Source organism: Oncorhynchus keta, chromosome 10 (genome assembly GCF_023373465.1).
Source record: "Oncorhynchus keta strain PuntledgeMale-10-30-2019 chromosome 10, Oket_V2, whole genome shotgun sequence".
NCBI lineage: Eukaryota > Metazoa > Chordata > Actinopteri > Salmoniformes > Salmonidae > Oncorhynchus > Oncorhynchus keta.
This window is the reverse complement of record NC_068430.1, coordinates 70,692,661-70,707,913: the sequence shown is the minus strand read 5'-3', so window position 1 is coordinate 70,707,913 and position 15,253 is coordinate 70,692,661. Positions and strand designations below refer to the sequence as shown.

The following is a 15,253-nucleotide window of genomic DNA, read 5'->3' as shown; positions in this document are numbered from 1 at the left end:
CAATGAGAAATGTTATCTGACTGAATGCTTGCTAACTTTAACCATCAAACTCTAGAGAGATGAGTAACAAGACATTATATCTGACTAAGCTAATATGCCTGAGGTTTGACCATCAAAGTTTGATTGAAACAATGCTGCAAAAAAGGAACAATTCTATTTAAATATAGATTCCTTTAACCTAGTGGTGATTCCTTGCATTTCTGGGACTTTATGTGCCTAACCAAGTGAGCAGTACAAGGGCTAAACACGGCGACTAAACCACAGGTCACTTGCTATTGTGCTTTGCGTACTTCCTAAAGGGGAGGAGATATGTCATGGGATTTGGGAACCAGATCCAACCAAAGCATAAGATCTGAGAAAAGAATTCTCAACTAATTTCTCAAATCAAGAGTTGCTGTTGGATTGCTTTGACTTTGTGTTGTCCAAATCAAATCTTGGACACGGAATGAAACGACCATTTGGAGGGTGATTTGCGTACACTGCTGTCTTTTCTCATTTGGCAGAGCAGGATAATGCTTCAATTAAAGTGCATGATGTGTCCTAGTAGCAATTGAGCCATGAGGATAGCCACTCATTTCTCAATAGGAGTAACAATAATAACACAACAAGTTCAGAGTTTTTATCCTGTCAGATTTATTGAACCTTTTTGATCACAGCTTTCAGTTGTTCATTCGTTTGCAAGTCCTCAAAGCTGGCGGCGCTTGGCGCTTAGCTATACTGAAAAACCATTCCTCATAGTTGCTCCTGGGAGAGAGAGGAGGGTTTCTTTCTGCCTCGTCCTTTCATTCCCGAATGCCTCTTCCCAGCCATTCCCCCTCTTTCAGCCGGTGCCACATTTTGCCACACTGAGCCCCGGTGCTCTTTCGCTTTCCCTCCCTCCCTCCCTCCCTCCTCCCTGTGAGACTAGCTTCTTTTTGATAACTGACCCCTCCTCGTGTTATTATTCGAACCCACTATTGTATCACATGTCCTTTTATATGAGGGCCACAAAGGGCCCATTTGATCACAGGGTTACGGTGTGTGATCGTGAGAAATGCAACTACATGGTGGTAACCTTTGTCTCGAAACAAAATTGTGGGCTGACCTCGTCTGCTTTTAATGCATAGCCCCAACTATTCAGGCCCAAGTCTCACTTGCTGAGCACATTGAATTGCAGTAGCCTGTCACAGATATCGCCCCTTAGTTATCTGGGTCTCCAGTTTTTTAGGCAACGTTAGAACCTTTGGGACCCCAAAGTGACCCAGCTAGAAAAATAGTTAGAAACGGCGCATTGACTCAAAATTCTTTTGTGATTTTAATATACACTCTACAATAAATATTTCCATCATTTAAAAGTATTTTTACAAATCTTCCAATTAAAAATATATTCATATATGTAGAAAACAGACTAACGAAAATGAACGCAAATGGCCTCCTAAATGCAAAATAATGTGTTTTACGTGTATTCACTGTTAATTAGTTGATGCAACCACATGATGATCCAAAGATAGCTGCCATGTAATCTGTATTCATTATTTCTCTCTCATAACATCCTCTCTTTATAGCTGTGTAGGGTTATCACTAAGCCCAAGATGTCCTTTCATTCATTCAAATCTCATCGAGTGCTTGAGCACTAAAATCGTCCTCTGGTTATAAACTCTTTCCTGCGAATAAACCTCGGTCTGATGTAGCAGATTAGATCGTCTACGCATTGTTTTAGACACAATCCAGTACAAAACACAACAAAAAGGAGTCCTTGCAAGGAGCAGAAATGTGGTAGTGGTATTTTAGTTTGGTGTGTTCCCCTCCCTCCCTATGCTTCCTCTTCTTCTTCGTCTGTTCTTTCCTCAGTGGGCCCCTGAGCTGTGGTGATGGGTATGTTTAGTCCTCCGGGGGTGGAAGGGGACCACGGGGAGGGGGAGGACATCAAAGGGCTGGGTGTCACCCAGGAGGTGGCCCTTGGGCTGGCGTTTCATGAAGTGGGCCTCCCTCTGGTGTTGCTTGGTCCTGGAGGCCTTGCGGGGCCTTCCTTTACGCGTGAAGGCCATGTACCAGCCCTCATATTTAGCGTTCTGGAGAGCAGTGTAGTTGTTCTCCAGAACGATCTCTGTGAAGATGCAGTCTTTACCACGCCCCTTCCGCTGTTAGAGAGAGGGGTGTGTGTGTGGGGGGGGGGGTGAGAGACGGAATGACAGAATGAGTTAAGGGGTCAGTCTCTGAGGATGTTAAAATATTGTTTTGACAGGTAAATGTCCTATCAATCCTTCAAGTTTCTTCCCAAATCATGTCCAACTCCCTACAAGGGCTTTTCTGGTCATAACTCAGGTGAAGAGCCTTACACAGGACAGACATAACTTTTCTCTGAAACTTTGTACTCATGGTCATAGTCAAAATGACAACAGAACTTATTGAACTCAACCGACCTCCAGGGCTCACATGAAAAGAGATGTACATTTCAATGTGACTTCCCTAAATAAAGGATTAATAAATAAATCTAATGTTTACCTTGCCAATCAATTTCCCCGTCTTGTTCATGCAGATGTAGTAGCCCGTCTTTGCCCCTTTGATCCGAATACGACTACCAAACGTGTCCGTCTCCACCACAAGTTTGGCTAGAAAAACATAAAACACATCCTATTTTATTCAGCTCAGATACAATGCACAATAATTCTCAAGCTTATGAGGTTATTCTATTTTGTGAACACAATATGCATGCATTCGTAACTTTGAGATAAAACCCTTGTGAAAAATAATCAAATAGCGGTATCATTTGAGACTGAGTTGAACTTGAAGACTGTGAGACTATGCCGGCCCAGTAGTATTGACGTGATGACATCAGAAAGGGTGTGAAGTTATTGTAATGACTGGTTCCGGAAGACTTCATGTAACCTCGATCTAATAACCTTAAGTTATGTGTTATATTATGATGACTTTAGCAGAGTTGTACTACTCGTTATCATGGCATAAACCTTGCATGCAGCGGGGAGACAAGTATTGTATATGGCAAAACATTCAAACATAAATCAAATTCGAAACATTGGCTAAACGCACTCAAGTCTTTTAGAATAGCAGCAAGTGGCTTTGACTTCGCACTGAGCCATTGTCATTGAACGGCTATAAAATTCCGCGCTACGTTCCACTTAGATGATGGAGAGGAAGGAGGAACGAGGAGTGAGAGAACATAGCGGTCAGCGACACAGCCACAAAAGCACCGAGCAGTGGTCAGATTTGGGCCTGCTACAAGAGTGACACCCACTTAGGACATGCACGCTCGAGCCAAGGCGAGGTGTGTGTGTGTGTGTGCGTGTGTGTGTGTGTGTGTGTGTGTGTGTGTGTGTGTGTGTGTGTGTGTGTGTGTGTGTGTGTGTGTGTGTGTGTGTGTGTGTGTGTGTGTGTGTGTGTGTGTGTGTGTGTGTGTGTGTGTGTGTGTGTGTGTGTGTGTGTGTGTGTTTGAGGGAGAGGGAGGGAGAGGGAGAACAGAGAGATAAAAGATGGGATAAAATGAAGATGCTGACTTCACCGCTCTTTATAAACCGAGTCATACATTGAGTTGTAAAGCAATGAACATTCCTCATTAAAGTACAATCTAAAAAGCAGGCAGCAGGCATAGGGAGAAATAGATTGTTGTGGTGGAAAGATGGCTAGACAGACCAAAAAAAAAAACTTTGGTGACAGGAATTTGCTCCCTTTAAAATGTCAGACAATTTTTTTCCATGTGGGGAGAAACAATTCCCAACCTTGCATAGATTTCATCAAAACAGCTGTATATTGTACACTTTGTCCATAGGCTAAACTCTATTTATCTGTCCCCATAGGATAACCCCTTTTGATCCCAGGTAGAACCATTTTGGGTTCCATCTAGAAACCTCTGTGGAAAGGGTTCTAAATGGAACCCAAAAGTATTCAATCTGCAACCAAAAAGGGTTCTTCAAAGAGTTCTCCTATGGGGACAGCCGAATAACCTTTTAAGGGTCCAGATAGCACCTTTTTTTTCAAATAGTGCACAGGAGGCCTACGAATACGTCTAAACCACCACTGTTGAGAAATACAACGTGTTAAAACTTAATGTGGATGAAACAGTGCAACGAAGTTGCCCTGAGAAATGTTGTGCTAATTATTCCACTTGGCAGAAATGCAGTTTACCCAAACCCATCCAAAGACAATGCATTGTGTCTAAGGGACATTCAGCACCACTCTGGATAAGTGAGTTAAAACAATTCTGTTTTATCAATGACATTTATCAAATTTTTGTAATTCTCGTGGCAAATGTCAATCAGTCACTGATATGTTAAACCACTAAATCGCATGTAAAAATGTCGTACTTTTTTTGGGTATGTTTAACTTAAGCAGATATGAATGAATGTATGTTTTGTTCAAAGGATGGACTTGAGAGAGCTACTGTATATTTATAACATTTAAATATTTCGCTATTTGAATATTCATTGACATGTGTCCATCAAAGACCAATGGGGGACAGAATTAAATAAAAACACATTCGCCTAAAATAACTTTGGATAAAAAAATAGGGCATCTCAAGGTTATGAAAATTGCAAGTCATATTTCTTTCTTTCAACCGCTTCTGAGCGGCTAAGCTACTCAGTAAATGTTAAGAAGGTATAAAGTAAGACGAGTTCTGATGTGTTTACCAGATATTCTGAGTGGGTTTCTCCCCAGAATCCCAGTCCAGAACAATACTATATAATCCATTTCGAATGCATTTTCTCTTTCCCGCCGCCTACTCAAAACCTAAACTTCTCCATGCTAAATAGAACTGTTTGCTTTTTAAATTGTAACATTTTCATAATATTTTCTTCTCCAATAGGCCTACATGACTTGTAAATTGACGTGTCCATAAATAGATTTAAGTCATTTCAAAATCTGGAATAGGCCTGTTAAATCCTATAATTATTTCGAAGATGCCTAGGCCTACTTGGTGATTTATTCGTTTCTTACCGTGCACAGCTCCGTCGTCGCCCATGGCATTCACTTTCTTATTGCCCAGAACCTGGACATGTTTACCGCTGGTCCGGCTGTAGAGCTGGTAGGTCCGAATCAACCGGCGGCTCATCCGGTCAGACAACCGGCACTGCTCGTTCACATGGTGCTTGAAATTAGGAGGTGGGGAGTGGGACTGCACTGTGTTCTATCAAACAAGAAAAACACGCAATAAAAAAGCATGAATAAAAACATTGAAGTATAAAAATAAAAACACCAATGAGAGCATAGCCGAACTGATAATTAATGCTTATTGATGTTCAGTCTAAATGAATGAGAAGCAGATCAAGTTATTTTCCAACTAAAACATATTTATATATTTCAATGAACACCAATCATATGCTTTTCATATGGAGTTAGGCTTTTGGCATTTCAAAGGGAATTGCGGGCACATGGTTTTTAGAAGAGAAAAAGTGCCCTTGCACGGTGAGTGTTTGGGGAGATGCACGCAGCGAGTCCGCTGTCCTCACTCGAGATGACATGCCTATGATAGGTTGTTTTACCACGAATGATCTTTCACCCCCATCTCCCTTAGCTATATCCCTTAACGATTATTTTTCAATTCAGCCATACGCCATCCCCATATGTTTTAACAGTTACCTTTTAGGCTCGCGTTTACGTCTTTTCAAGATGTTTGACTTGTTGCCAACTGCTTAGGCCTCGTAATAAAATGTTTTCATGGTTATTACACATTTACTGCAGATATGCAAACGAATTGGATTAGTATCAATAAGAATAAAAACGCTTGTAAATGGGTATAATTAGTTGCATTGATGGACTGAAATCTTTTTAAGGGGTTATGAAATGTTATTGTATGCCCATTGCTCTGCAAACGCCATAAAAATGCATGCAAGTTCGTACCTGTGTGTAAAAACACAGCGCTAAGAACTGAAGTAACCTGAAACATAAAAAAGAAAAAATAATCATATTTATGTTTCATATACATTTCCAAATATGTCAAGTAACTGTATAGGCCTATATAGACAATTCCTTAAATATGAACAGTTCAGTAGTATAATAACTCACAGGTAGCCTAATCTCGATGTTCTAAGCCTCATATTGAAATAAGTCAAATATTTCTTCATGAATTCCACTATTCCAATTCCACATGAGTTCTCTGGGAAATAACAGTCCTTCCCAGCGGCAATTTCAGATTGGATTTGATCTCCCTTCTGTTACAGCTTATAAAATGATAGCCCGACGATGGAGATCCAGAAACAAGTGAAGGTTCGGTCCAATGTTCCAGGTAGGATTCACATTCACTCATTGACAGTATTCACAATAAAACGTTCCGGGACGATTTAAAGACGTTCAGGGGGCCATCCAGAATTACAAGTCCCAGGGATAGAGATCGCACTGTGATCAAGCGACCACCGTTATTCCACCAGTCGGTCAATTCCCTCTCGTGTCAATCATCCCTCCTCTGCAGAATTCAAGGTCTTCTTTGATGTTGCTTAGTAGAGATAATGTATATCCCGGTTGCTTTCGTGGAATTGTAATACATCCGTATGCACTGGTGGGATGGAGTTATTACGCGCATGGAGATTAGCCTATTTGTATGCATATTTTACGCGCGACAGTGAGGAGATGCATGTCCATTCAATAATTAAACAAAAAAATGAATCTTGAATAGATATGAATAAACAATGGTAGTAAAATGTATAGTTCTATGTATTTGTAGCCACTGGTGATGTTTGCCTCTCAAAGAAACGCTGTTAGATGGTCGGTATAGCGGGGCTCCAATGTCAACCTCCCACACGTGTGTTTCTTGTGGTCCCGTTTACTTCAGAATACAGCGGCTCCTGCCCTCATCATTTAAATACTTTCACTTGCGAGAAAGGCAATATCCTTGCAGAGTGCAGGCGGAGCCTTTGGTGGGAGATAGTAACAGGCTGAGGAGGACTGAAAGTGGCATGTATTGATTGACACCTGACCATGTTGAGGTATTTCACAAATATGAGCCACATTAATTGACTTAGCTTTGTGCCTTATTAGGCTACTTCCAGTGTTGGGATTGTTTCACAAGTTATCAAACATTAATGTTTCAGCTCAATTCTTGATCATATAAAACATGAACAATCACGAACAAACCTATTAATTGTTATTTGTCAACAATTCAATCAACTAATTAATGTCCAATAAACCATGAATAAAGGTTAAATACAAATATGAATATAATGTAGATATTTGCCCTACTGCGTCACACAACATAATAGCAAGGAAACAAAGCCTCTGTTCCCTGGAATCTACTTAAGAAAATATTCAGCTACATTAACCTCTTTCCCTACTGCAGGTTAGTGGTTGTTTCATACTGGAGGTTAGAGGTTGTTTCATACTGGAGGTTAGAGGTTGTTTCATACTGCAGGTTAGTGGTTGTTTCATACTGCAGGTTAGAGGTTGTTTCATACTGCAGGTTAGTGGTTGTTTCATACTGGAGGTTAGAGGTTGTTTCATACTGGAGGTTAGAGGTTGTTTCATACTGCAGGTTAGTGGTTGTTTCATACTGCAGGTTAGAGGTTGTTTCATACTGCAGGTTAGTGGTTGTTTCATACTGGAGGTTAGAGGTTGTTTCATACTGGAGGTTAGTGGTTGTTTCATACTGCAGGTTAGTGGTTGTTTCTTATTTCAGGTTAGTGGTTATTTCATACTGCAGGTTAGAGGTTGTTTCATACTGCAGGTCAGTGGTTGTTTCATACTGGAGGTTAGTGGCTGTTTCATACTTCAGGTTAGTGGTTGTTTCTTATTTCAGGTTAGAGGTTGTTTCATACTGCAGGTTAGTGGTTGTTTCATACTGTAGGTTAGTGGTTGTTTCTTATTTCAGGTTAGTGGTTGTTTCATACTGCAGGTTAGTGGTTGTTTCTTATTTCAGGTTAGTGGTTATTTCATACTGCAGGTTAGAGGTTGTTTCATACTGCAGGTTAGTGGTTGTTTCATACTGTAGGTTAGTGGTTGTTTCTTATTTCAGGTTAGTGGTTGTTTCTTATTTCAGGTTAGTGGTTATTTCATACTGCAGGTTAGAGGTTGTTTCATACTGCAGGTCAGTGGTTGTTTCATACTGGAGGTTAGTGGCTGTTTCATACTTCAGGTTAGTGGTTGTTTCTTATTTCAGGTTAGAGGTTGTTTCATACTGCAGGTTAGTGGTTGTTTCATACTGTAGGTTAGTGGTTGTTTCTTATTTCAGGTTAGTGGTTGTTTCATACTGCAGGTTAGTGGTTGTTTCTTATTTCAGGTTAGTGGTTATTTCATACTGCAGGTTAGAGGTTGTTTCATACTGCAGGTTAGTGGTTGTTTCATACTGTAGGTTAGTGGTTGTTTCTTATTTCAGGTTAGTGGTTGTTTCTTATTTCAGGTTAGTGGTTGTTTCTTATTTCAGGTTAGTGGTTGTTTCATACTGCAGGTTAGAGGTCGTTTCATACTGCAGGTTAGTGGTTGTTTCATACTGGAGGTTAGTGGTTGTTTTATACTGTAGGTTAGCGGTTGTTTCTTATTTCTAGTTAGTGGTTGTTTCATACTGCAGGTTAGTGGTTGTTTCATACTGGAGGTTAGTGGGTGTTTCATACTGGAGGTTAGAGGTTGTTTCATACTGCAGGTTAGTGCTTGTTTCATACTGGAGGTTAGTGGTTGTTTCTTATTTCAGGTTAGAGGTTGTTTCATACTGGAGGTTAGTGGTTGTTTCATACTGCAAGTTAGAGGTTGTTTCATACTGTAGGTTAGTGGTTGTTTCTTATTTCAGGTTAGATGTTGTTTCATACTGCAGGTCAGTGGTTGTTTCATACTGGAGGTTAGTGGTTGTTTCATACTGGAGGTTAGAGGTTGTTTCATACTGGAGGTTAGTGGTTGTTTTATACTCGAGGTTAGTGGTTGTTTCATACTGTAGGTTAGAGGTTGTTTCATACTGGAGGTTAGTGGTTGTTTTATACTCGAGGTTAGTGGTTGTTTCATACTGGAGGTTAGAGGTTGTTTCATACTGGAGGTTAGTGGTTGTTTCATACTGGAGGTTAGAGGTTGTTTCATACTGGAGGTTAGTGGTTGTTTTATACTCGAGGTTAGTGGTTGTTTCATACTGCAGGTTAGAGGTTGTTTCATACTGCAGGTTAGTGGTTGTTTCATACTGGAGGTTAGAGGTTGTTTCATACTGGAGGTTAGTGGTTGTTTCATACTGGAGGTTAGAGGTTGTTTCATACTGGAGGTTAGTGGTTGTTTCATACTGGAGGTTAGAGGTTGTTTCATACTGGAGGTTAGTGGTTGTTTCATACTGCAGGTTAGAGGTTGTTTCATACTGCAGGTTAGTGGTTGTTCCATACTGCAGGTTGGAGGTTGTTTCATACTGGAGGTTAGTGGTTGTTTCATACTGGAGGTTAGTGGTTGTTTCTTATTTCAGGTTAGAGAATGTTTCATACTGGAGGTTAGTGGTTGTTTCATACTGCAGGTTAGTGGTTGTTTCATAATTCAGGTTAGTGGTTGTTTCATACTGCAGGTTAAAGGTTGTTTCATACTGCAGGTTAGTGATAGTTTCATACTGCAGGTTAGTGGTTGTTTCATACTGCAGGTTAGTGTTTGTTTCATACTGCAGGTTAGAGGTTGTTTCATACTGGAGGTTAGTGGTTGTTTCATACTGCAGGTTAGAGGTTGTTTCATCCTGGAGGTTAGAGGTTGTTTCATACTGCAGGTTAGTGATTGTTTCATACTGCAGGTTAGTGGTTGTTTCATACTGCAGGTTAGAGGTTGTTTCATACTGCAGGTTAGTGGTTGTTTCATACTGCAGGTTAGTGGTTGTTTCTTACTGCAGGTTAGTGGTTGTTTCATACTGCAGGTTAGAGGTCGTTTCATACTGCAGGTTAGTGGTTGTTTCATACTGCAGGTTAGTGGTTGTTTCATACTGCAGGTTAGTGGTTGTTTCATACTGCAGGTTAGAGGTTGTTTCATCCTGGAGGTTAGAGGTTGTTTCATACTGCAGGTTAGTGATTGTTTCATACTGGAGGTTAGTGGTTGTTTCATACTGCAGGTTAGTGGTTGTTTCTTATTTCAGGTTAGTGGTTATTTCATACTGCAGGTTAGAGGTTGTTTCATACTGCAGGTTAGTGGTTGTTTCATACTGCAGGTTAGAGGTTGTTTCATCCTGGAGGTTAGAGGTTGTTTCATACTGGAGGTTAGTGGTTGTTTCATACTGCAGGTTAGTGGTTGTTTCATACTGGAGGTTAGAGGTTGTTTCATCCTGGAGGTTAGTGGTTGTCAGTGGTGGAATAAGTACCCACTTGTCATACTTGAGTAAAAGTAAAGATAGCTTAATGGAACATTTTGTCAAGTAAAAGTGAAAGTTACCCAGTTAAATTCTACCTGAGTAAAAGTCTAAAAGTATTTGGTTTTAAATATACTTAAGTATCAAAAGTAAACTTATAAATAATTTCACATTCCTTATATTAAGCAAAACAGATGGCATCATTTTCTCTTTCTTTTTTTCTTTATGGATAGCCAGGGGCACACTACAACACTCAGACATTATTTTCAAACAAAGCATGTGTGTTTAGGGAGTCTGCCAGATCAGAGGCAGTAGAGATGACCAGGGATGTTCTCTTGATAATTGTGTGAGTTGGACCATTTTCCTGTCCTGCTGAGCCTGCGAAATGGAGTGAGTACTTTTGGGCGTCAGGGAAAATGTATGGAGCAAAAAGTACATTATTTTCTTTAGGAATGTAGTGGAGTAAAAGTAAAAGTTGACAAAAATATAAATAGTAAAGTAAAGTACAAATACCCCAAAAACTGACTTAAGTAGCACTTAAAATTATTTTTACCTAGGTACTTTACACCACTGTTGGTTGTTTCATACTGGAGGTTAGTGGTTGTTTCATACTGCCGGTTAGTGGTTGTTTCATACTGGAGGTTAGTGGTTGTTTATACTGGAGGTTAGTGGTTGTTTCATACTGGAGGTTAGTGGTTGTTTCATACTTCAGGTTAGTGGTATTTTCATACTTCAGGTTAGTGGTATTTTCATACTTCAGGTTAGTGGTATTTTCATACTGGAGGTTAGTGGTTGTTTATACTGGAGGTTAGTGGTTGTTTCATACTGGAGGTTAGTGGTTGTTTCATACTGCCGGTTAGTGGTATTTTCACACTTCAGGTTAGTGGTTGTTTATACTGCAGGATAGTGGTATTTTCATACTTCAGGTAAGTGGTTGTTTCATACTTCAGGTTAGTGGTATTTTCATACTTCAGGTTAGTGGTTGTTTCATACTTCAGGTTAGTGGTATTTTCATACTTCAGGTAAGTGGTTGTTTCATACTGCAGGTTAGTGGTATTTTCATACTTCAGGTTAGTGGTATTTTCATACTTCATGTTAGTGGTTGTTTATACTGCAGGTTAGTGGTATTTTCATACTTCAGGTTAGTGGTATTTTCATACTGCAGGTTAGTGGTATTTTCATACTTCATGTTAGTGGTTGTTTATACTGCAGGTTAGTGGTATTTTCATACTGCAGGTTAGTGGTATTTTCACACTTCAGGTTAGTGGTATTTTCACACTTCAGGTTAGTGGAATTTTCACATTTCAGGTTAGTGGTATTTACACACTTCAGGTTAGTGGTTGTTTCATTCTTCAGGTTAGTGGTATTTTCACATTTCAGGTTAGTGGTATTTACACACTTCAGGTAAGTGGTTGTTTCATTCTTCAGGTTAGTGGTATTTTCACACTTCGGGTTAGTGGTATTTTCACATTTCAGGTTAGTGGTATTTACACACTTCAGGTTAGTGGTATTTTCATACTGCAGGTTAGTGGTATTTTAATACTTCAGGTTAGTGGTTGTTTCATACTTCAGGTTAGTGGTATTTTCATACTGCAGGATAGTGGTATTTTCATACTTCAGGTTAGTGGTTGTTTATACTGCAGGTTAGTGGTATTTACACACTTCAGGTTAGTGGTTGTTTATACTGCAGGTTAGTGGTATTTTCATACTTCATGTTAGTGGTTGTTTATACTGCAGGTTAGTGGTATTATCATACTGCAGGTTAGTGGTATTTTCATACTTCAGGTTAGTGGTATTTTCATACTTCAGGTTAGTGGTATTTTCATAATGCAGGTTAGTGGTATTTTCATACTTCAGATTAGTGGTTGTTTATACTGCAGGTTAGTGGTATTTTCATACTTCAGGTTAGTGGTATTTTCATACTGCAGGTTAGTGGTATTTTCATACTTCAGATTAGTGGTTGTTTATACTGCAGGTTAGTGGTATTTTCATACTTCAGGTTAGTGGTTGTTTATACTGCAGGTTAGTGGTATTTTCATACTTCAGGTTAGTGGTTGTTTATACTGCAGGTTAGTGGTATTTTCATACTTCATGTTAGTGGTTGTTTATACTGCAGGTTAGTGGTATTATCATACTGCAGGTTAGTGGTATTTTCATACTTCAGGTTAGTGGTATTTTCATACTGCAGGTTAGTGGTATTTTCATACTTCAGATTAGTGGTTGTTTATACTGCAGGTTAGTGGTATTTTCATACTTCAGGTTAGTGGTATTTTCATACTTCAGGTTAGTGGTTGTTTATACTGCAGGTTAGTGGTATTTTCATACTTCAAGTTAGTGGTATTATCATACTTCAGGTTAGTGGTTGTTTATACTGCAGGTTAGTGGTATTTTCATACTTCAGGCTAGTGGTCGTTTATACTGCAGGTTAGTGGTATTTTCACACTTCAGGTTAGTGTTATTTTCATACTTCAGGCTAGTGGTTGTTTATACTGCCGGTTAGTGGTATTATCATACTTCAGGTTAGTGGTTGTTTATACTGCAGGTTAGTGGTATTTTCATACTTCAGGCTATTGGTCATTTATACTGCAGGATAGTGGTATTTTCATACTTCAGGTTAGTGGTTGTTTATACTGCAGGTTAGTGGTATTTTCATACTTCAGGCTAGTGGTCGTTTATACTGCAGGATAGTGGTATTTTCATACTTCAGGCTAGTGGTCGTTTATACTGCAGGATAGTGGTATTTTCATACTTCAGGCTAGTGGTCGTTTATACTGCAGGATAGTGGTATTTTCATACTTCAGGCTAGTGGTCGTTTATACTGCAGGATAGTGGTATTTTCATACTTCAGGCTAGTGGTCGTTTATACTGCAGGATAGTGGTATTTTCATACTTCAGGCTAGTGGTCGTTTATACTGCAGGATAGTGGTATTTTCATACTTCAGGCTAGTGGTCGTTTATACTGCAGGATAGTGGTATTTTCATACTTCAGGCTAGTGGTCGTTTATACTGCAGGATAGTGGTATTTTCATACTTCAGGCTAGTGGTCGTTTATACTGCAGGATAGTGGTATTTTCATACTTCAGGCTAGTGGTCGTTTATACTGCAGGATAGTGGTATTTTCATACTTCAGGCTAGTGGTCGTTTATACTGCAGGATAGTGGTATTTTCATACTGCACATTAGTGGTTGTTTCATGGCCCCATTGGACCAACCTTGATCTGCTGTTTTTCATATATGTATGTGTAAGTAATATGTATTCCATGTGAATGCACGGCACAGAATGGTTTTCACATATAACATTCTAGAGGCTGTCGCTGCCTTCGATACAAAATGTCTCTTTCTCTCTGTCTCTCACACACAATCCATCTTGCTTCACGTTCACTGTCTGTGTTGGGTTCTTTATAGTTGTGTGTGTATAGGTGACCCACACTACCATTCAAATGTTTGGGGTCACTTAGAAGTGTCCTTGTTTTTGAAAGAAAAGCACATTTTTGTCCATTAAAATAACATCAAATGAATCAGAAATACAGTGTAGACATTGTTAATGTTGTAAATTACTATTATAGCTGGAAATGACTGATATTTTATGGAATATCTATATAGGCGTACAGAGTCCCATTATCAGCAACCATCAATCCTGTGTTCCAATGGCATGTTGTGTTAGCTAATCCAAGTTTAACATTTTAAAAGGCCAATTGATTAAATAGCACTCACAAAACACCAGTCTCAACTTCAACAGTGAAAAGGCGACTCCAGAATGCTGGCCCTCTAGGCAGAGTTCATCTATCCAGTGTCTGTGTTCTTTTGCCCATCTTAATCTTTCCTTTTTATTGTCCAGTCTGAGATATGGCTTTTTCTTTGCAACTCCTTCTTTGCAAAGGCCAGCATCCCGGAGTCGCCTCTTCACTGTTGACATTGAGACTGGTGTTTTGCAGGTACCATTTAATGAAGCTGCCAGCTGAGGACCTGTGAGGCATCTGTTTCTCAAACTAGACACTCTAATGTACTTGTCTTCTTGCTCAGTTGTGCACCGGGGCCTCCCACTCCTCTTTATATTCTGGTTAGAGCCAGTTTGCGCTGTTCTGTGAAGGGAGAAGTACACAGCGTTGTACCAGATCTTCAGTTTATTGGCATTTTCTCACATGGAATAGCCTTCATTTCTCAGAACAAGAATAGACTGACAAGTTTCACAAGAAAATTATCTGTTTCTGGCCATTTTGAGCCTGTAATCGAACCCACAAATGCTCCAGATACTCAACTAGTCTAAAGAAGGCCAGTTTTATTGCTTCTTTAATCAGTACAACCGTTTTTAGCTGTGCTAACATAATTGCAAAAGGGTTTTCTAATGATCAATTAGCCTTTTAAAATGATAAACTTGGATTAGCTAACACAACGTTCCATTGGAACACAGGAGTGATGGTGGCTGATAATTGGCCTCTGTACGCCTATATAGATATTCCATAAAATATCAGCTGTTTCCAGCTACAATAGTCATTTGCAACATTAACAATGTCTACACTGATCAATTTGATGTTATTTTAATGAACAAAAAATGTGCTTTTCTTTGAAAAACAAGGACATTTCTAAGTGACCCCAAACGTTTGAACGGTAGTGTATACTGTATGGTAAGAACATAACACCAATGTGGTTAATAACAAAGAAATAGTGTTTTAGGAAACCCCAGAAAACCAAGTACACCCCCTAAGAACTGTAACACCTCAGGTCACTTCTCAATGATCTAGACAGACCCATTTAACTTCTTTCAACATGGTTGGCATCATAACATGCTAATTGTCAAACCAATAAAACACGCTCTACTGTAATTTCCACAATGGCAGAAAAGGACCAGACATAAATCCTTTACTCACTTCTTTTAGCCCTGCTTTCTCCTTAGACCTGTGAATAATGTGGGAACCTTAACAGCTCAACAAGCTCAACAGCTGTTCAAGTGTCAAAAGTATAATTATCTGAATTTCAGTCAAATTCTTTGCAGTAAATCAGTCATTCCGGCCAATGTTAAGGATTTAGAGGGTGAAAATGT

At 39.5% G+C, this 15,253-nt stretch overlaps 1 protein-coding gene across 1 annotated transcript; it reads right to left on the bottom strand.

Moving 5' to 3' along the window:
* Positions 1 to 893: 893 nt before the first annotated feature.
* On the bottom strand, positions 894 to 6,745 carry fgf8b (fibroblast growth factor 8b). The gene is made up of 5 exons (XM_052527805.1): positions 6,001 to 6,745; positions 5,836 to 5,872; positions 4,933 to 5,122; positions 2,485 to 2,591; positions 894 to 2,120 (listed from the first exon to the last, which is right to left on the bottom strand). The coding sequence occupies exons 1-5, from the start codon at positions 6,057 to 6,059 to the stop codon at positions 1,827 to 1,829; spliced, it is 687 nt and encodes a 228-aa protein (XP_052383765.1). The 5' UTR covers positions 6,060 to 6,745; the 3' UTR covers positions 894 to 1,826.
* Positions 6,746 to 15,253: the final 8,508 nt, after the last annotated feature.